The following is a 21,745-nucleotide window of genomic DNA, read 5'->3' on the forward strand; positions in this document are numbered from 1 at the left end:
AAGTTTTGATAATCTGCAAAAAATTGTTTCTATCGAGCTAATATTATGTATTAAGCGTTAAAACCGAAAAACTCAAAAAAATCGAAGAACTGGTTAGTACTGACTAAGAAACAGGTACACCACATAATATATTTTAAATTATCGAAATTCATTGGTCAAATATCACGTGATCACTACTGAACCGAAGTGCGGACGCCCATCGTCTGTTCTGGAACTTCACTGGTGAGTTGCCTTCATGATAGCCCGTAACTAGTCGAAATCTATTGATGGTATTGCATTGCACAATTATTTACTATACGTGATTGTTTAGTAGCCAGTCCGCTTTGGAAATCAACCATCGAGCAATTTTACCAGTGAACCATGAATTCACATCATAAACATAAGAAAGTGTGTTAGCCACCTGGGGGCAGCCCATAGACTTATTTTTCACACTAAAGCTTATTCAATAGTGATATTCTGTTGGTTTAGCGCCTGCAGTGCTAGGGAAGGAACACTCTAATAGCAATTTGGTCACAGCCGATGGGTTTTCATTGAGGACTTTCAAAGTCTCATCCCACTTTACCAACACTAAACCCGCGTATCCAGTAGCATTGAAGCCAATACTAGGAGTTTCTGCAAATGCCTTCGATCTAGGCACCAAACATAGCCATTCTTTTGTCATCAGCACGTTATATGCCGGAATACTGGCCTCATCGTCATTTGATTTTTCTGCGTTACTTCCCTCCCAATCCTGGAACATAGATAAAGTTCTCTGCAACAATGATACAAATGTCATTGCTAGTAGATCTTCATCCACTTTTTCAGGATCCTCAGGTAATGGAACGGCGTAGTGTGCAAATGGGATTTTTGCATCTTGTAAAGGTTCAGTCTTAGCGTTCGGAATGAAATGTTCTTTACCACTACATAACTTATCCTGGTAAGGAACGAATTTATAAGGTAATGGAAGGATTTGAAGATGCTTGTGATCCTGAGAAGAACCACTGTTTGGGCCACAGTTATAGAAGGCCAAATGTCTCAACATCTCATCTTCGTCATCTAATTCTTGCAATAATTTATAAGTAGTTAACAAATCTTTGGGACTTAAAGGAGCTGTCTGCAACAAGTACTTTTTCGTTACTAGTATCAAATGGTTTGCGGCAACTGGGTATTTGTTCAGTAATAACTTATAATCACCGGCACAATCATCGAGAATTGTTAATTCAGGTTCAGGTTCTGCGAACGGATCTTTCTTTGGTATAGGGGCACCGTTTTCGTCGATAGCAATAGGTAACCTTTCCGGCTTGCTTTGAAGGGATGGTGCAAAAGTTACCTGATATGAAATTCCTGCATCTACATCCTTTAGCTTTTTAGAGGATGATTCGGTGAATTTGACATGACCGTTTGCAACTGCTTTTTCATAGGTTGCTTCAACAATTTCTCTTAGGTTACTAGGGAACATAGTACAAACAAGTTTCAATTGGTTTTTTTCAAATTACAGAGGCCGTATTCAACAAGACCCGTCTTGTGAAACTTGCTTCCGTTCCATGGTATTACTGGACCCATTGTCTTATGTACCAATTATTCGGATTAATTTTTTCAAAGCACCATCATCTTATGCATATGACAAGGAAAAGAGACAGATGAACATCACGTGGTACCACAACAACGAGTAAATAAGCTTGCCAGTTCACTGGTAAGAGTATTTATACTGTATCATTGACTGCACATTGCATTATCACCTTCTGATCCACTGTGCGACTTGAGAAATCCGATATATTTATGTGAGGAGGCTTCCTATAAACTTTTGCAACCCATATTCGGACAAAGAAGGACAGTTTTGTCCTAAATTAAAGATTGAATATTTAATGGTGAATGAGGACAGATGATAGCAAATTTAAAGGAAAGAAGTTCACGGAGGCATCGGAGGGCTCTTACCAGAGCAAATTTCGTGACCCCTTTCAACCTACTGTCATTTGTGGTTTAATCTACGGCTCTGAAACTTACTGTCCTATTTTAGTCGGTTTTGACACCGCTCAACATTTTTTTTTTTTTTTTAGCTTTGATGATGAATTTTCTGACATTCATAACCGATGATCAAATCTTTGGTTTAAAGAATCACTAAACGAGAGACGATGAACCACTTCAGTTATAAATATACTTAATCCGGATAGTTGTCCATGCTATTTAAGTATAGGTAGATTGTTTGTGACTGTAGGTAGTAAGGACATTGGGAAGACTAGTGTGGAGCAGTGGAAATCAAAACAATATTAATAAATAAGGACCGAAGACCCATTAAAGTTTGCGGGCATACTGTGGTGGTTCAATTATTTGTCAATTCATTCATCCATCCACTCTTAACCTTCAACTAAAAACCTACACAAATTTTATCGGTCATAGCTGTCTAAGGCTGGTGCTGAGATTAAAATCATGACTTCTGATATACTGTTGACGCACTCGCAACTTATACCAACTCCGCAGGAGGATGAAACTACGAATGGGTCCGGTAATGTTTTCACCATAGCTGTTGATATTGGTGGCACGCTTGCAAAGGTGGTTTTCATGCCACTCAATACCAATAGATTGATGTTCAGAACTTTGGAAACTGAGCGGATCGAGGAATTCATGGAACTCTTACATGATATCATACAAGAGTATCACGATGGGCTATACGAACGTACGCTATTAGTAGCTACCGGAGGGGGCTCTTATAAATTTTATGATTTATTAGTTGAGCAGTTCCCAACTGTAATTGGTATAGAGCGATCTGATGAAATGGACTGTTTGATCAAAGGGTTAGATTTCTTCATTCACGAAATACCAAATGAAATTTTTACTTATAATGATCTGGAAGGAGAAGAAGCAGTGGAACCACTACATAATTCTAACTCCATATATCCCTATATGTTGGTAAACATAGGGTCCGGGGTGTCTATCTTGAAAGTGGACTCTCCAACGTCCTTCAGTAGAGTTGGGGGATCATCTCTTGGAGGAGGCACCCTTTGGGGTCTATTATCTTTGATCACAGGCGCTAAATCTTTCGATGAAATGTTAAGTTGGGCGCATAGGGGCGATAATACTAACGTTGATATGCTCGTTGGTGACATCTATGGCACCGCATACGATAAGCTAGGACTAAAATCTACTCACATTGCATCGTCCTTTGGGAAAGTGTTTCAAAACAGGTCACAGGTGGAGCCCGAGGATAAAAGGTATCCATCACCGTCTGAAACTTCTACAGAAGACATTCAAAAAGATAAAAAATTCAATAATGCCGATATTTCGAAGTCGCTACTCTATGCTATCTCAAATAACATTGGCCAAATTGCATATTTACAAGCTAAAATTCACCACGTTAAAAACATATATTTTGGTGGCTCCTATATTAGAGGACACTATACTACTATGAATACCTTAAGCTACGCTATCAACTTTTGGTCAGAGGGCAGAAAGAAAGCGTTTTTCCTAAAACACGAGGGTTATTTGGGAGCAATGGGGGCTTACCTCCTTGCGTGCAAAGACAAAATGAGCAGCAATGTTGAACCATCCTGACTATGCTGCATCTGATTTTGCTTCTCTTGTAATATTTGAAATTTGATATCTCACATAACAATATTCATGAAACAACTTTCGAAAGTTGGGTCAAGTAGTGCATTGATATTTTTGGATATCTTCATGACTGCATTTTCCCTACGATTTACTATTATTTCTCAAAAAATTGCATTTACATATATTAGATTATTTATACCTTGGTTATAATGAATTTACGATATAATCAGTTATTACCACCAAAACTTTAAATAATGATTTCTGGTGCTCAATTCTGCCCAAAATGTCTTCCTTTATAGTTTCAATCCTATCATATGAAAGTTCATAAGAGAACAAAGATACTGATTTTATTATTCCTGATTCTATTTGCATGATCACTTGCATTATGCCAACCTCAAACTTCAACTTTCCTGACTGAGGATAAACTTCCAAATTTGCTATATCAGGAAGCAGTTGTCGTATAAATTTCGACCGCCACAATTGTGACAATAATTGGTAGCTGGTGAAGGTTTCAATTGATTTGGGAGAAGTTTCAAGCTCAGACCTTTTGGAAAAAACTTTATCTAATTTTTCCTTAGTTGCTCGCAAGGTTATCAATTGTTGATTAATGTGTTTCAATTCTGATTCAGCTAGCTGATTCCATTTCCATTGATTGTAAGTTGAAAACGCTGGATCTGTGGTAGTTATAACTTCTGTCGAAGGGTTGGCATTCTCATATGCTTCTAGTTGCTCTAGTAATTTCCAACATTGATCAATGTCTTGAGAAGCCTCTAGACAGGATTCTTTTATTTTTTCACTTATCAAGAGATTCTCATCACTTTTTGTTGTAATTTGTTGCTGAAGGCTCTCTATTTCTTTTTGAAGCTGAACAACATTAATGTCTCTGAGCTCAGATACCTCAGCCTGTAATGTTTCGTATTTGCTTTCGTTGAATTTCGACAAGTTAAGGATTGTTTGATCCGAAGGTATAGCGTATCGCAAAAAATTATCGATAGATTCCAATTCCAAATGAATCTGTTTCAAACTGTTGGTCCAGGATTCCAATTTTTCTAAGGGTAAATTTATTTCAGAAGGATCACACTGCCCATTACTATTAAACATCTCATAATCAGATACTAACTGTAATATTGTTTGATTGTACTCGTGTAAAGTGGATCCTCTTAGCCGATCTTGTTCCTGCAATATCTGCTCAGTTACATGTGTTACTTGATATTCAAATTTCTCTACTTCAGAGTAGTATTCTGAATGATAGTGTGTCATCGTACCTTTGGTAAGTGTCCTAGTAATTTGCAATGCTGTTACTTTAATTCACTGAAGAGTCCCTTGGAAATGACTATATCAAATGATCAAGTCAATTTAGCTCAGATATCTGAAGAAAAATAAATAAAAGAGCGCTGGCAAATAACGAAATAACCGTATGATCTAATTCAACTTCCCGAATAGTTTCAAAATTGACTTACTAATGATTAACTGCCCATCTGCTTTACTTCGAAATTAAATGACAGGTTTATTTACATGTAGCTAAGAGGATTCCAGAATGTCAACAATTAAAAAATGCACTATTCTCAATTTCCAGTCGAACTCTGAAAATGTCAAAAAAAAAAACATAAAAAGGCCAAACTCATCGAATAGTAGATTTGCATGCGATATCCACTTGCATTCTAATCGTTTCACTTTTAAGAGAACAACCAATGCACAACTTAAGTTGATGGTATGGTGATTATCTGTTGTGAAACAGGTTTTTGCGTACAATTAGATGTACCATCGATGTGTCTATGTGCTGAGATCAATCAGTGAGGATTTGGTACAGTTGCTACAGGTTTTTGAGAACATCAGATTGAACATTTTATTTGCAAAATCTGAACCAGATACCCCAGAGACCTGTAATCTGTACACGTATAAATACATGCAGCGCTATCTCGATTGTAATTCTTTCCAAGCTCACTATAGAGTTTTTCTATCAGTCATGAACAAGGATAGAAAAACTCAATCGAGATACTTTTGTTTTGAAAGGAGTTGCATCGTGTTCAATACTACCAAAGTATCTTTCGATGAATCGATTTGTTTTAAATGGATTTACGGATATTTACGAATATTTCATTCCTTACTTACAGCTCTAAGATCGCCGCCTCCTTGCTTCCATAGCCAGAGTGCGTCTATAGCATAATTTCTCACACTGATGTTTGCGGTTTTAGATTCGTCTGCCGCTAACTGCAATGTTTCTATAACTTTACAGTCCTTCATCACATCCCAAAACATGTAGTAGATTTTGTTTATTATTTGCTTGGATCCCCCTTCTTCTTGATACGTTTCAGCATCGACTTCAGGTACAAGTTGAGCGTATGACTGCTTACCGAGTTTATATAGAATTCTTCCGAGAGTTTGAATGGCAATCGACCTTTGTGCAGGGAATTTAGAAAGAGATAAATGAGCAAGTTCTGGGATGGTATAACCTGCGAGCTCTGGAGCGTCCGAATGGTGATGTAAACCATTGTTCGTAGTGGTCAGTTTCCTCCCAGGGGGTACCATATTACCTTTGAAGTCAAATCGACAAACAGAAACGTCATGAATGACTTCTTCTGCCTTGCCTGTGTTTTCTACTTGTTGCATCCATTTTAATTTATCTGGTTCTTGCGGTAGGTCGGGGAAAAACTTCTTGTGTAACTCCTGATCGAAGTTAGGGTCATTTATATCCAAAGGCTCATATTCTTGTTCCTTCCCCATGGTTTTTCTTGCCTTTATAAAATGTACCTCCGCTAGTAAGTCTTTATTACTCATATGATCTATACTTTGAACAAACTGGTACTCTTGGGGTGCCATATCATCTTCGTCGTTGAAAGTTCCATTAGGTACTTCATCGGTTCGATCATACTCGTCAGGTTTGATATTGTGAACTTCCTCTTTCTTCAGATCTCGCTCAAATCTCACAGATTTCAGAGGCTGAACCTCAACAGAATTTATGCCTAAAGCCTCATCCACAGCCTTATCGTCTAATTTGGGTAAGTCTTTAACCTTGTTGCTTCCACCAATCCACGTACCTGGACCTTCGATTTCAGCATACTGCGGAACAGGTGGTTTAGACCTCGATGTTTCACCATCCTTTAACGACAAGGACGTCATTTTTTTGTCAACCCGAGCAATCAACGATTTCAACACATTCGGGTTCAAAGAATCCATTAACTCTTGTCTTTCACGTTCGAATTGCTCAGGTGTCATACTCTGTAACACAGCCAAGTTTTGAAGATGTATTCTTTCTGCTTCAGACAAGGCATTAGGGTCTGTTTTAGTATCATCCGAGAAACACGAGTCATTTCCAACCTCAACAAAGTTAGCATTTGGAGGTTCTGATCCAGTGTTACTTCTCTGCTGTTTCTTCTTCTTCTTTTCCATTAAGCGTTGCTTCCAACTAGATACTTTCTCTGGCTGATGTAACTTGGGGAAGCCAGTAGTAGGCATACCTTGGTTGGAAACGGCATCTGGAGCAACGGTTTCTCTCTCGACAATATCACCAAACAAATCCATGTCCTGCGGTTTGGTTGATTTGCAAGTGCTAAAGATGCTGTGCTACCTAATAGAATAGATATGCTTTATCATCTCATCGCATCACATCTGTTCATCCAAAGACTTTCATGTGAAGCCTAAAATAATAAATAAACCCACACACCACATATTTAAATCAAGAGGCCACTTTAATACCCACATAGGAAGGGATTAATCAGTAATAGAACACGTACATTAAATATAGGAAAGATTATATGAAGCTAATGTATGAAATATGAACAGGATTCATTGTTTTTAAACCAGCAAACCCTCCTGGACTCTGTTATTCCAAGTTTTATTATATCAACCATGATGATTAGTATGATTCACAATTATTTTGAGTGGCTTATGACATAGAGCCGTATCCCTGGCCGCGGCTCAATACATCACCTTCACTTTCGTATGGGTGCTTTGAAATAACCCATAGGGCATGAATCAAACCTGGGAAGAATCCTAGAAGGAACAATAGCACATTAAGCAGAAAATCTTTGGTGAAGAAGCCTCTCTTTATCCAAACTGCTACAGGAGGTAGAAAGATCGCAATGAACACTAGAAACCAGTCACGTGCGTGCATATTTAAATGGTTTTTAATTATGGACTTGGATTCTCAACAATTGACCATGTACCCCAATGTAAATTATCTGCTCTGTCATAGAACAAGGCCCCGACAGTACCTGGAATCGCAGCGTTAAAATCCAGTTCTCTTATATAGTTGCGTTGATTTTACAAGCTGCAATATACCAATAGCAAATCCCCTGAAATTGCACTACGTAGTTTTTGCCGTGATGATGCTTCGCCAGCAGTCTTTAGGCCCATGGACTTAAATTGCATCTGAGGTTCAGAGCAAAAAAGAGATTATCAAAAGGATAAGAAAAAGGAAATGGCAAAAGCGGGTAACAAATAAAGAAGAATCACTCAATCACGTGATAACGATTTTATTTACCCGGTGGTTGTGTTTCCCGGGTAATAATATTTACATATGGCCAAAATACATTGGTTGCCTCAAGCAGGTTTTGAGGACAATGACCCCACCTCAATACAGCATGATATTGTGATTGAGAAAAAAGCTTGGTAAAGTTAAGCACCTCATGCTATGGTTCTTCTGAAGCTCCAATTGTGTGACTTGGAAAAAGGGCCGAAAGTTCTAGACACTCAGATTATCTAGAACGTTCTACGAAAAAAAAGGAAAAAGAAAAAAAGATCTCTTGATATATCATGTTGCTAATAATAGATTTATCAGTGCCCATGGTAGTCTAAAACAGAAATCTAGATCTAGATCTAGATCTGGTGTTACTTTACTGCAAATAGCAAGAAAAGCGAGATTTAATCTCTCAGGTCATGACTGCATTGCTTTTTACCACTCCACTGTACTTCAGTGAGATCTCAGTTAGCAACTAAAAGGCGAAAGGCGTCACGAGCTGCGATCTTCACGCGTAACGTTATTTTAAATTCCCAGGATAAAGTCAGCCCTCTGCATAGTTAAATGATCCTTTCTAAATCCACTGTACTTCCACTGTATCACCAAAAGTAAACTCTGCCAGATCTAGACAAACAGGCTGCGTACAATAGCCAGTCGGTCTGAAGAGACAGAAAACGAAGTTGGACAAATCCCGGACGGAACTTTTTGTAGTCTTTCAATAGTTTACCACCGATATCCTATCCTCTTCCCTTCTTCGTTCCTTGGCCAAGAAATGTGTTAATCATCTCTATTTTTTGCCATTTGTGGTAGGATTTATATTTCCCAAATAGGCAATATCTTCACTGATAATGTCCTATCCTACTTTAGAAAGAAGAACGGCATACCAAAATAATCCCGAAGGGGAGCTTTTCCGTTCTTGCACTAGCCGTTACGCAAAATAACTGAATATTTGACTTGAAGGAGAGGGAAATGGCGCCCAGCAATGATTATATGTTGGGCGACATAGCTAATCAACTGTTAATCTCAGTTCTCCTATCCTCTAATCTTAAAAAAAAAATGCATAGAAATTGGAAATTAGTCTCATTGACTTTTGCGCTGTTTCTGTAGCCTTCCCCTAATATGCTGTGCTTATTGTTTGAGATAGATTCACTCAAACGCACTTGAAAGCTTAACCCCAGTTAGAAAAATGACCCGAAAGCACCAAAAACTAAAAAGATAAACAACGAAAGACAGGAGGGACAACGTCCCTCTACGTTCGACTCTGTGCCAACATTACTGCAAAATAGGAGCTAAGCCCATTTTGTAAACACTGCGGACTTTTTTGGGAAAGACGGATGAGCAAGAGAAGAAGTTTTTCCATTTCTTGACTGTTATTTTCGTTGCTGGAATTAATTAAATTTTCGTTCTCGATCCTCATTTTCTTTTTATTTCCCAAAATAATAGAAAAAATTTCACTACGACTATGTATATGCGGGAAAGCTCGAAATCTCAGGTTTTCTTCCGCTTTCATGGCAGGAGCCATTCATAAAGAAATATTATTTCTTTTTTCTCTGAGTCTTCTGATGTGGGTTTAGCGGAAGATTGTGTGTAGCTTTATCTGTCCTTTTATGGCCTAATATTCTTCTCATTTTTTGGCCATTTTTTATTAGCGGAACTTCTTCTGGACCTGTGGTTGCCTTCCTCTTTTCCTTTTGCTTCTGCTATTTTATTTTAGGACTGCGGATCTGACTATGTGCGGCAAATATATGAATTCTTCTTAGTTGCTTGACTATATTTTTTTTACAAGTTTGTTATCTCCCTTGACTTTTTTTCTGGTAAAATATAAATATAACATGTTCATTGTACTATTTGAATTTTTTCCCTTTCGAATTTAACATGTTATTTCAGTGTTAAGTCTTTTTGTGAATTCTTAAATAACCAACTCACACAACTAACAGAAAAAATGCAATTCAAGAACATCGTTGCTTCCTTCGCTGCCGTCGCTGCTGTTGCCTCTGCCCAAAACGCCACCAACGGTACTAACGCCACCAACGGTACTAACGGTACCAACGGTACCAACGACACCACCTCTGTCTCCACTGGTGCTGCCGCTGCTAACGCTATGGGTGCTGGTGTTTTCGGTGCTGCCGTTGCCGCTGGTGTTGCCTTCTTGTTCTAAGAAGTTTGATACAAACTAAAACATAATTTAAAACATTAACGTTTTTTTTAATCAACATTTTAAATCTTTTAACAACCATTAATCAATTTTTTTTAAAATTGAAACAACATTCAGAGAATACAACAACACACAAAAACTCAACACAACATTAAAAAGCTGAAATACAAATATGGTGACCATTTAAAACTTTCCTTCACTGAGGAAGAATCAAACCTTATTTGAAGCATTTTTCTTTTTAGTTTGGACTTTTTTAATATTAATCCCTCTTTACAGGTTTTGGTTTTGGTCTTTTTTTCTGGTTTGCTGGTCATTTGGCTGAAGAAATTATAATCTATTAAAAGCGTATACAATAAAAATGGCTTCGCTCTTTTTAAAGACAAATGTTATGTTTGGTTTTTGATGAAGTGCTCTGAGAAAACTGTTGGCGTCTCAGTATCTACTGATCGGTATCACAATCTGAGATTGTGCGATTGACTTAAGAGCTGCAGATATCGCCTTTGCTTACTGAAGATGATTCCAACATCTTATCTGTTATGTCTTTTCTCATCCTATATTTGGATAATTGTCTAACATAATAATTACTGGGCATGCTTATCTTTTGAAAGACTTCTTTATAATGTCAGCAACTGACCATTCCCATTCTGTTATACTATTTTTTATAATTACTACTACTTTATACACGTAACCACCTTTTTAATATAAGAATAACAATTTGTATTATTTTTTACTTTCAAGATATTATCAAGATCCTCACAGTAAGAAAAAAGCTTACTTTTCTGAAGTACCTGCCGCTGATAGTATCAAATATCATACAGCAGAAGCTGATGCTTTTTACAGATTCAAAAATATACCTAACTACTTTTAGAGAAGTGCTCTGTTACCGTTCAAGGTACTGCCTTAGATAGTTTTCGTTGTGTCGATGTGTCGTCGGGACGTTTGTTCTAGTGAATTTATTCGCCGACATGTCTCTGTCACTAGTCAGTTTAAAAGCTTGACACAAACATACGTGACACAGTTTGGCTAGCAAAAACACAAAGAGGCGATGTATATGACGAAAAACCATGTACTTAAATATGCTTCGAAATTAAGTTTCTTCTTTAGGTAGACCTTTGCGTTGGGGTGATTTTGATCTTCATATTATCATACAGCCTTTTCAACGCTAGATAACAAGGTTATCAGTTGGGTACCAACCACTCATTGCGACTAATACCGTCGTTGAAGAAAAGAACATTGATCTAAACAATTGAAGTGATTGCTTGCCAAACATTAATCATCCCTCCTTTCCATCCTGTGTCAGCCTTGAGCCTAGCTATAAACCTCGCTCTTATCGAAAGTAGGTTTGAAGAAGACAGTCCACTAGACAGAATTATCGCTTTCGGTTGATCACTTTTCTTTGCTAACTTAGATTAACCTTGCAAATTTAGCTATCCATTAACAGCATGCTCTCGCTACAACAGTTTCAATTGCTCGAATGTGTGGGTAAGGGGAATTTTGGTGATGTGTATTTGGCCCATTACCTAGGGAGCAATCAAGAACCAACTGATCCAAAAATCCCTAAAAATGTACCGCTAGCCATCAAATGTATCAATTTGGAACACTCCAACGAGCCTATTGACCTATTGTTGAAAGAAATTTATTTCCTTTCGACATTGCATTGTCCTTACATCACTCATTATTATGGAACATTTACTGGGGATTGTAATCTTTATATTGTCATGGAATATTGCAGTAACGGATCCTTATTGAATTTATTAAGATATTATTCCAGATTGACAGAACAGACTACGTGCTTTATCATCCTGCAAGTATGCCACGCATTGGAATATTTACATGAGAAGAGACTCATTCATAGGGATTTAAAGGCTGCCAATATTTTACTAAATGACGACGGGGAAGTAAGATTGGCAGATCTTGGTGTCACTGGTCAATTAAAGTTCAACTCTACTAGACACGGAGGTAAGAATTTAAACACCTTCGTAGGCACTCCGTTTTGGATGGCTCCCGAAATAATAAAAAACCAAAGCTATGACGGTAAATGTGACATCTGGTCTCTAGGTATTACGACGCTAGAATTGCTAAATGGTAAACCGCCCATGTCACATTTAGATTCAATGAAAGCTTTGATGAGAATCCCAAAATTGAATGCAGATAGTATTTTACGCAACATGGACATTTCACCTTTGGGAAAAGATTTTATTCGTTCATGTTTACAACAAGATCCTAATCAAAGACCAACTTGTAAACAGCTTTTGCAACACAAATGGTTAAAGAAATGTTCAATTACAAATATAATGGAAGAGATAACAGTAATGAAGACAAACCAAATTCTCTCTAAAGAAAAGCCGCGGTCCTGTAAACCAAGGTTCCCATTATCAGATAAGGTCTATAAAACAAACTTACCAAATCAATTGGAAAGCTGGAGGTTTGAAGACGAATCTGTCTTGAGATTCGATGGATTAGGAGATATTCCAAACTTATATAACAACAGCAATAACAAAAATGAAATGGCAAACAGCCCATTATTGACGAAGCAACAGCTGAGAACTCCAAATATTTCAACACCGACGTCAGCTTTATCTCCCACCTCGATGGCTATCTCTCCAAAAACCAATCTTTCTACTCCAGCGACAGAAAGTTATGAGGATGTGAGCTCATCCCCAAGTGAACAAAAGATGAAACTAGGCCATGAAAATCAAAATATTGATTATTGGAAAGATGTCTTTCTTTACTCGTTGAAGAAAGTTAGACAAAGAGCCATCAATGAGCCTACGAAAGAAACTGTCAAGTCACTTACCAGGTACATGGGAGATTTGGAGAAAGATTTTCCCGGATTATCAGAAGCATTGGTTCAAGAAATATCCACTAGGGTCGCAAAATTGAAAAACCTCTAAATATCATGCTATTGCTTCCGCACTTTTTGTTGAAGTTATTGGACTTTTTTTTCTTTTATTCTGACTTACCTTCGCTTGGTAAAAAGCACTTCATATAACAAATTAGCATCCTAAATAGATTTTACAGCAAAAACATTTCTTGAAAAAGCCGAACATTGAGCGTTTAATTCTACGTTAATAACATCCTTTTCCCATATCAAACACACATATCAGTTATGATCTTGCTGTTCACTCCTTTTTCTTTTCTTAGACACCATAATTCGATACAATACCCATGAGGTGTCAAGATGACAGATAAAAAAAACATACCAATATAGAGTAAACTGCAGCGACAGACTGCCACAAATATTATTGGTATCGTTATTTTTGTGACTGTCCAAATTTATAAATACTCGACACTTGAATTGTATTTTCTAGTCCTACCCTCCGCTCTCTATATAACATAACATGTTAGAAGTATATTATCTTTGATATTATTTTGTGATACTTGACATATACGCAGCAGCAAGGGAGTTCCAGCAATAATAAGTGAGCTAAAAATGCTGAAAATCAGTGCAGCCTTATTTTTGACAATTGCAGTAGCATTCGTAAACGGCATCAACATTGAAGTATCTGAATATGACAGAGAAATTCAAGTAAAGAATCAAAATGAATTAAAAAGCACGTCAAACAATGCCCTTTGTAAGAAAGACCAACACATCATCGAAAATCAAAATGATTTGTATCAACTTTCGAACGAGTGTCCCACAATTGATGGATCCATTTCTTTCCAAAATTATGTTGAACCACATATCAATTTGGGTAATATTAAAACAATTAATGGTAACTTCATTCTCGAAGAAAACAACGAGGTGGTTTCTATTCAAGGCGACGCTTTAGAAAAAATTGGCGGTACTTTCAAACTTTATGATTTAACTTCATTGAATGCTGTTAATTTCCCACATTTGCATGACTTGAACGTGGTTCACTGGAGAGTTGTACCAATTCTAGGCTCTGTCGCGATGGACAATAACATTGACTCAATCAAATCTTTGGTCATTTCAGACTCTTCGTTGACATCTTTAAGGGGATTTGACAAAATAGCAAAGCTTGACACCTTCAACATTAATAACAACAGATATTTGGAATCAATTGCAACAAACGTAAAGTACATTTCAAAACAGCTCAGTGTCTCTGCAAACGCCGATGAATTGAACCTTGACATGTCAGAATTGATTTGGGCAAATAATGTGACGATTAGAGACACAAAAGAAATCAATTTGGAGCATCTTCAGTATGTCAATCAATCACTGGAATTCATTGAGAATAAGGTGAATAAGTTGGAACTATCCGAACTAAAATCGGTTGGTGGTACGCTCGGAATTATTGAAAATAAACACCTATCAAAAGCTGACTTCAACAACGTCTCTCAAATTTCAGGAGGTCTCATGATTGCTGGTAATGATGCCTTAGAAAAGATTGGTTTCTTCAAAAGCTTGAAATTGATTGGAGGTGCCATCCAGTTCAAGGGTAACATCAAAGACACGGATTTCCCTAACCTCAGACTTGTAAAGGGCTCCGCAATAATCCAAAGTACATCCGATGAGTTAGACTGTTCGAAATGGGTTACGCCAAATTCGGGATCATCAATTATTCGTGGTGGTAAGATTGAATGTGAGCCTAAGGGGAAGAAAAGTAGCGCTAACGTCAGACAGGATGGAACTGTCTTGGACAGGACCACCACCACTGAATCAGCAGAAGCAAAGGAGACGAACGGATCCACAATAATGGGAGCTAACTTCTTGTTATTAGCATTGGCCGTTCTTGGTACCGTTCGTATTTTAGGTTAAAACTATCATCTGTTTATGGTATGTAGGTAAGCAAAGTTAACAATAAAATGTATACTTGATCATCATCTTAACAAAAATCCTTCATGATGTATTCGGATAATCTCATATCATTCACCATACTAGTACCCGGTTCTTTATGTACCTTCTATAATCTTCATCATTTCCCCTTTTATCAACCGATTAATTTTGAGTTCTATGGATTTGGGGAAACAAACTTGTAGATAATCTCGAACAGTTGAAACAATCTGATATCACAGACGACAAAGGCATGCAACAGCACGTTATCAATGGCTACGGAGGAGAAACAGACCACGATAAGGCCAAGAAAGAAGAGAAAGACCTACAGTTGCGAGTTATGCCGAAAGTTCAAGACAAGATGCGACTTCGAGCCATCAGAAGGAAAATGTTACAGATGCCGGATGTTAAATCTCGACTGTTCTTTAACAAACGACCCTGAGCTCAATATAAAGTTCCCACAGGTAGCGGCTAATGAATCTTCGAATAATCGCACCGAACAACTTGAGGCTCATGTACGTGATATGGACAGAAAGATGGACATTATTTTGTCCAAATTAGGCGAAGTGACCTCACTTTTGAACATGAATAACTCCGCCACTCGTGAGAATACCGTCGATCATTCTTTCAATACAGCATATATCTCTACCACAAATGGTCTTAAGTTACAAGAACCACCATTACAATTAATACAAGATATTGATACTAGGTTGTTCCCGCACCAAGATAATTCAGAATCTGCTAACCTAGAAAAAGCGAAGAGGCCATACGTTGTGGCAAGATTAGCATTTTGGGATTATTTCAAGGAGCATGAGAATGTCTGTTTAGAGTTATCCCACCAATTTTTAATGAAGTCACATTTCTGGATAATACCAGGAGGTATCAAATCAATTGATAGGGAATTTGTTGAAAAGCATTGCTTCATTACAAGTGTATTTACCATTATTGCAATGGGGTTTGATGAGAATGATAAATACGAGAAGGAACAAGAAGAACTGTACCCTTTGGTAGAACATTTGCTAACAAATACTTTAACTATGTTTGAAAAACTAATAGATCATGACATCGAGGCGTTACTTTATTGCTGCATGTACAGGTTTACAAGGAAATCGAAAAGGTATAGGCAGCTTAGTTTCAATCCGTTAGTTCTTTGTAACTTCGCAATAAACAGCTTACTAAACATTGTGGACTTTCATAAGATAAAAGAACGGGTATTGCTTGAAGAGCAGTACAATGGAATAGACCTTTACCACTTGAGAATACTCAACTCCCTAACTGCATGTAATCTTCAATTTTCAATCGGATTTGGCACTTTTACCAACCAAGATCCGTTTATCAAAGAACTTAACAACCTTATAGCTAAGTTTCCACAGTCTAATTTTCGAGATGACATTAAGCTAAGTGAAATAAATCTTAGCGATGTTGTCAATGGTATCTTCTTGAACTTTAAAAATTATTTTTGGAGCTTTTTCAATATTTTCAAGCAGGGCGGCAACAGAGACAGAAATGATGATGCTATCTTAGTGTTTCCAGAACTTGATTACTGGTTGAAAAACTGGGAAGAGCTCTTATCTAAAGATAATGGTGGTATACTTTGGTTTTCTTATGATTTTTTCTACGTTATGATTTGTCGTTGTTTCATCATGGAGTTTTACCAGCAAACACTAGCACAAAATACCCAGTTTCTGGATTCAATTCTACTGACAATGAAACAATATTGCGTATCCTTACTACATGGGTTTTTGAAACTACCACCTTCACTGATAAAAGGAGCTCCAATAATAACAACAAACCAAGTGGTTTATGCATGCTTAACCTTATGCGATTTTCTACATAAGTTCAACGCTAAGGAAAGACAACAGACTTTGAACTTATGTACGAAGATTTATTGGCACCTAAATGCAATTGGAGAGAAACGTAACGAGGCAACAGAAAATGTTGCAGTAATAATCAAATCTCTAATAGACACTGGGAAAAAGAAAATGTTTTCGTCTCCGGACTCATCAAATTCTAAAACTTCGCCTAATGAATTTGCAAGAGTTGAAGGTCTTCAACAAACCAGTGAGATACCACAAACATTCAGCATTCCAGATGTGAACCGTTTCAATAGTTTCGAAGATTTCTTCCAGGACTTTTTCGAAAACTTGCAACCGACTGCACAACATCTGTTTTCGGATATATGATCTACATTTGTATCGAAGTAGTTATTCGGAGTAACTGCGTCTTTCCGAATTTGCATCTAATTAGATATTTATTAATAGTACTAAAGATAATATGAGCTTTGAAACATAGACGATATATCTAATAGGAGTAAATGGTACCAGTCATAGGATTCTTACATCCGTTACTATAACTCATCGTCAACAGCTTCTCTTTGAATATCAACAAGTTCGGTTTCGAAAATTAAGTCTGCATCTGGTGGGATTACGCTTCCAGCACCACGAGAACCGTACCCTAATTCACTTGGAATATGTAAGGTACGGCCCTCACCGATGCACATTCCTAAAATACCTTGATCCCATCCACTAATAACTTGACTGTAACCCAACTTAAATTGAATTGGTACTCCCCTATTATACGATGAGTCAAAAATCTCACCAGAGTCCCTCAATTTACCAGTGTAGTGCACAGAGACAACATCACCCTTAGATGCCTTGATCTTACAATCAACAGGCTCCTTGGTCACTCCAACAACTAATTCGGTCAACTTTTCTGCAAAAACTTGCAATACAAAGAACAATAAAACAGAAAGGCCAGTAGTGAACTTCATTTCGAAAGTTTAGTCAATTATAGTGATCTATTTGATGTAGAACTTTTAGAAAATCGAAGCTCATGGCTTCTTTCCCAACCCAAGACTGATCTATTGTTATAATTGGATCAAGAAGTACATTCACTTTTCTATTTAGATATAAAAATAATATGTGAGATTAGCCATTCAATAAAAAGATTAATTGAAAATAGGGTCTGCCTTTAACTTTTGAAGGTGACAAACAAAAGATTAAATACATATAAAATGCGATGCAAATGCAACTTTCAGATATTTTAGAATTATACATGTATTCAAATAGATGTAATATCAAGGTCTTTGACCAACCATTTCACTTTCAACTTGCGCTGGTCCACCATGGGTCTGAGGATGTAGCATAAGATGAATAAGCCCATAATGGTGAAAAGAACCTTACTCTTTTCAAAGCTTGCTCCAAGTTTGTCAAACTGAGAAGATGGTGAAACCCTTGTGCAGAAGATGTCATTACCGATGGAGCATATTATACTAGTGGATTCCAAGTTCGTCGGAACTGATATTAATTTCGATTTATCTGAAGGAAGAATCTGTCTAAGATGACTAACCACTGAAAAATCATTAATTGGTATGGTGGGTTCATAAACAGAAGCCATGAATTCCTCTTTGTCTTTCTTTGTCATATCAGACTCTGGTTTTCTTCTTGCGTTGACAACATATTTGGGGAGATATGTAATGGACCCATCATCTAATTGTAAAAGTATAGCTTTCGTAGTAATTCCAAATTTAGTTTTGGATAATGCAAGTGAATGTATGATCTGAGGGAAGTAATATGCGTTGCTAATCGTTGCCGGTTTCACAATATCGTCTAGCGGGTTCACTAAGCTCCCTGGAAGGGATCTCCTTTCATCAGGAACCAGCGATTCGTAAAACTCAACGACTACAAGCTTTTGTTCCGGTATTGGAGCTGAACTGAAATAACTGTATATGCACCAGTGTTCTCCTATCACAAGGTTTACTGGCAAGGTTAAGTCCACAAACTCCTCATGCTTAACAGTGTAAAGAGTCTGGCCAGTAACCGTGTCAAATATTTCTAGTAACAAGGAATTCTCTACAGAATTGCCCATCAAATAGCCTCCAATATTAGGATTGAGGTACTTGTATAATACAGTTCTGTTTCCTAGGATTGCACCTAAACCTGGAACGTGGCCTTTATCTCTGACAGCATGACCAACAATACGTTCATTCCCCCCTACGTTTCTCTGATAGGTCGGTAAGAGGGCATCCCCCTGAAGGGCATACCCTGTTACTTTCTGCTCTTCAAAATGGACGAAACTAATATTAGTATTTCCAATGTGGGAAGCGTTGAATATCTTGAAAGAACTGTTTTTGACATTAACTAGTTTGATAATAGGTGATTCACTGTTCGCATCAAATTGAAAACCGTCGGGAGCCTTATTTTCGGGTGTCAATCCGAGCGGTTGCTCTAAGAGATTAACAGAATAAATACTAGAACGCGTAACAATCGAAAGCTCGTTTTCACTCCTCAGGCGCAATTTCAAAATGTCCTTCAAATTTGACTGCAGACTCCACAATTTCTTTCCAGAGATGATGTCCAGAGATGTTATAATTCCTGACTTAGAAGCGACGACAAGCTGCTTTGCAAAACCAAATCGTACGTTTAGATCTCGCAGTGCTGAAGAATCATCTTCAGTTATCAAATCGGCAAACATTCTGCCCAGATTAAATCTTTTACGGATAAGATACGACTTTAGTCTTTCCCAATTACTTTGAACACGGAACTTATATGCGTCAATTAGGCTCAATTGCTGTTCGTGGAGCAGTTCATCCCTAACAAAGTCTAAATTATGATTTGTTTCATCAAGGACAGTATATGCGATAATATCAGAGTAGCCCTCATTTCTTTCCCAGTGGGCAGTCAGGGAATGATTTTCGTATCTAGTGTAATAATATTCTTTATTAGTTGTAGATATCAATACTTCCGCTACTGTGCTATCACTGCTCAGGCCAAAGTATTCTATCTTTCTGAAGGTCTCTGGAATTTTGACTACCACATCCCCCTCTGAAGAGGAAATATTAAAACGCAGTGTATTGTTATTCAAGGTAACAGATTGAATGTCTAGTTTCCGACATTCAACTTGGCCTGAATGAGTTGACTTAGGGAAACCTGTCAAACTATCCAAAACTTGACCAGTATTCAAGTGTATATTTCCATCCACAACTTTCATGGCAGCAACAGAGGCATCCTGAACGAACCTTTCAACTATATTTCCTGAAGCCGCATCCAAAAGTGAAATTACAGGGATGCCAGTGGGAGTCTCCCCTAAGACCACGAATGACGAGTCTGATTTGTCAATACATTTGATATCACCTAGGTTTTCGATTTGCCAATCCACGTGAAACGCTTCATCATTAAATACAGCCCCTGTGGATTTAAGCAGAAGTACCCACAACGTAAATATAAGGGTTAACATGATTTGATTCCGTTATGGCAAGATCGAAGGTCCAGTGTATAAACTTTAACTAATTCTTTACTTGGACACTAGTTTAGGCTTATTTTATTCGAAGGCTATTGTTGGTTTCTTTGAAATAATAATAATAATCGTAGTAAAAAATGGTTACTACAGTGGGAAATATGTCGTAGCTTTCGTAACACAAACAAGGAAACAAAAAAAAGGCAGTATGAGAGTCTCGATATAGCTATATATCGATTAAATTTGTACAACGATTCTTATATACAGTTTGAAATCATGAATTGAGTCAGTTATTTTTTCTGTTAGTGTAATACAAACGTGTATGATATTCAATTATGGCTTTCTCTCATCTTCGCTATTCTCTATGGAAGTAACATGCTCTGAATCTTTGAGTCTTTTCTGGTGTTCATAATAGTCTTCATTAAAAATGACCGAAGGAAAGAACTTAATGCTTAATGCGGTGTCTAATGCTAAATTTGTCCAAGGATTGTAAATAGCCCATATTTCAGTTAGTGGGATATCATTTGGTGATTCTGTATCATGATGCAAGAGAACTTTTCTAATTGCATATATGTCCTGCACTTCTTGATTTGTTCTGATAGCCCGTGCCGGAGCATGAGCCATCAATGTATGTATTCTCTGTCTATTGCGCTTGTTTTCTTCTTCTAATTTTACCAATTGAGAATTTATCTTATCGTTCTTCTTTTGACGTCTGAGATTGTTGAGAAAATCAGTCATATTCAGGTAGTATTCTAGTTTGTCTAAGAATTCAGAGAATGACTGTGGTTTATAATCCAACGGTCCGAACCATTTAGTTACCAAATTCTCGGCCTGCGCTTGTGCTCTCGCTACGGCGATACTTTGCTTCACCTCTGGTAAGTTAAGGGAAATTGACTGTCCTGATAATTCATCCTTGGCCTTGAATTTCGTTGAATCAACTCCCTCGTGATAGTATTTGACGATGTCATTGAAAAACTGCTTTTCACGAACTGATTTTGCTTCTTCTACCCAGGGATCGTATTTGAGAAGGGTCAATCTTGAAACCTCTAACATAGACTGCGAGAGTATTAGAGTCCCCGCTAATAAATAAGTAACACGTCTAATAGTTCTAAATCTCTCTGAATACCAAAAACCGGTACGTGTACCAACTCGAATATTGAAAGAATGTGTTCCCCCGAATTGAACAGGAATATGTCTAGTCATGTACATATCACCGTGTGTGGTACTGAATCTATTCAAACTAGGAAAATCGGCAATATCTCGTTTCACCCATTTCTTTCCCAATTTTCTAAACCTTTGCATTAGAAATAACCCAAGTCCTGTTTGAATTGCAACTAATGACCACAATCCTGTTGTGTTATCCGAACTAGGCACTAATGGTCCCCATAGTTTCAATCCCAGACTTGGTCTTGTATAAAACTTGGGGTCATTGCCAACAGGCTCAGAATTATCTGACTGAGTTCCGGATGTATATATAGCCATCTACTTCGCAATTCTGTCCTTGCTGCTTGTTCACTTTGTTTGAACCTTTAGTAATCCGATACGTGCTCTTCGAGTTGTCTTATGTTGGCCCTCGTCCCGGTTGGAAAATGTGATTGGCAACGTAGTTGGTGATACTTTTTCGGAGTTAAGT

The 21,745-nt window shown here is 37.5% G+C and overlaps 12 protein-coding genes across 12 annotated transcripts; 5 read left to right on the forward strand and 7 right to left on the reverse strand.

The window, feature by feature from the left end:
* Positions 1–442: 442 nt before the first annotated feature.
* KLLA0_C00847g (uncharacterized protein) lies at positions 443–1,438 on the reverse strand (the record flags this gene model as incomplete). Its single annotated transcript, XM_452232.1, has 1 exon — positions 443–1,438. The coding sequence occupies one exon, from the start codon at positions 1,436–1,438 to the stop codon at positions 443–445; it is 996 nt and encodes a 331-aa protein (XP_452232.1).
* Positions 1,439–2,406: 968 nt separating this feature from the next.
* CAB1 (pantothenate kinase) lies at positions 2,407–3,528 on the forward strand (the record flags this gene model as incomplete). The annotated part of the gene is made up of 1 exon (XM_452233.1): positions 2,407–3,528. One exon carries the CDS (start codon positions 2,407–2,409, stop codon positions 3,526–3,528), a length of 1,122 nt encoding a protein of 373 aa, XP_452233.1.
* Positions 3,529–3,729: 201 nt separating this feature from the next.
* On the reverse strand, positions 3,730–4,785 carry KRE28 (Kre28p; the record flags this gene model as incomplete). Its single annotated transcript, XM_452234.1, has 1 exon — positions 3,730–4,785. One exon carries the CDS (start codon positions 4,783–4,785, stop codon positions 3,730–3,732), a length of 1,056 nt encoding a protein of 351 aa, XP_452234.1.
* An 837-nt stretch (positions 4,786–5,622) lies between these two features.
* Positions 5,623–7,047, reverse strand: RBA50 (Rba50p; the record flags this gene model as incomplete). The annotated part of the gene is made up of 1 exon (XM_452235.1): positions 5,623–7,047. The coding sequence occupies one exon, from the start codon at positions 7,045–7,047 to the stop codon at positions 5,623–5,625; it is 1,425 nt and encodes a 474-aa protein (XP_452235.1).
* A 364-nt stretch (positions 7,048–7,411) lies between these two features.
* SNA2 (Sna2p) lies at positions 7,412–7,639 on the reverse strand (the record flags this gene model as incomplete). The annotated part of the gene is made up of 1 exon (XM_452236.1): positions 7,412–7,639. One exon carries the CDS (start codon positions 7,637–7,639, stop codon positions 7,412–7,414), a length of 228 nt encoding a protein of 75 aa, XP_452236.1.
* Positions 7,640–9,926: 2,287 nt separating this feature from the next.
* KLLA0_C00957g (uncharacterized protein) lies at positions 9,927–10,142 on the forward strand (the record flags this gene model as incomplete). The annotated part of the gene is made up of 1 exon (XM_452237.1): positions 9,927–10,142. The coding sequence occupies one exon, from the start codon at positions 9,927–9,929 to the stop codon at positions 10,140–10,142; it is 216 nt and encodes a 71-aa protein (XP_452237.1).
* A 1,439-nt stretch (positions 10,143–11,581) lies between these two features.
* SPS1 (putative serine/threonine protein kinase SPS1) lies at positions 11,582–13,033 on the forward strand (the record flags this gene model as incomplete). The annotated part of the gene is made up of 1 exon (XM_452238.1): positions 11,582–13,033. One exon carries the CDS (start codon positions 11,582–11,584, stop codon positions 13,031–13,033), a length of 1,452 nt encoding a protein of 483 aa, XP_452238.1.
* Positions 13,034–13,572: 539 nt separating this feature from the next.
* KLLA0_C01001g (uncharacterized protein) lies at positions 13,573–14,862 on the forward strand (the record flags this gene model as incomplete). The annotated part of the gene is made up of 1 exon (XM_452239.1): positions 13,573–14,862. The coding sequence occupies one exon, from the start codon at positions 13,573–13,575 to the stop codon at positions 14,860–14,862; it is 1,290 nt and encodes a 429-aa protein (XP_452239.1).
* Positions 14,863–15,149: 287 nt separating this feature from the next.
* On the forward strand, positions 15,150–17,060 carry URC2 (Urc2p; the record flags this gene model as incomplete). The annotated part of the gene is made up of 1 exon (XM_452240.1): positions 15,150–17,060. One exon carries the CDS (start codon positions 15,150–15,152, stop codon positions 17,058–17,060), a length of 1,911 nt encoding a protein of 636 aa, XP_452240.1.
* Positions 17,061–17,224: 164 nt separating this feature from the next.
* FPR2 (peptidylprolyl isomerase family protein FPR2) lies at positions 17,225–17,647 on the reverse strand (the record flags this gene model as incomplete). Its single annotated transcript, XM_452241.1, has 1 exon — positions 17,225–17,647. One exon carries the CDS (start codon positions 17,645–17,647, stop codon positions 17,225–17,227), a length of 423 nt encoding a protein of 140 aa, XP_452241.1.
* A 290-nt stretch (positions 17,648–17,937) lies between these two features.
* On the reverse strand, positions 17,938–20,112 carry EMC1 (Emc1p; the record flags this gene model as incomplete). The annotated part of the gene is made up of 1 exon (XM_452242.1): positions 17,938–20,112. One exon carries the CDS (start codon positions 20,110–20,112, stop codon positions 17,938–17,940), a length of 2,175 nt encoding a protein of 724 aa, XP_452242.1.
* A 333-nt stretch (positions 20,113–20,445) lies between these two features.
* Positions 20,446–21,594, reverse strand: MGR1 (Mgr1p; the record flags this gene model as incomplete). The annotated part of the gene is made up of 1 exon (XM_452243.1): positions 20,446–21,594. The coding sequence occupies one exon, from the start codon at positions 21,592–21,594 to the stop codon at positions 20,446–20,448; it is 1,149 nt and encodes a 382-aa protein (XP_452243.1).
* Positions 21,595–21,745: the final 151 nt, after the last annotated feature.

The sequence above is a fragment of the Kluyveromyces lactis genome, assembly GCF_000002515.2.
Source record: "Kluyveromyces lactis strain NRRL Y-1140 chromosome C complete sequence".
NCBI classification, from domain to species: Eukaryota; Fungi; Ascomycota; class Saccharomycetes; order Saccharomycetales; family Saccharomycetaceae; genus Kluyveromyces; species Kluyveromyces lactis.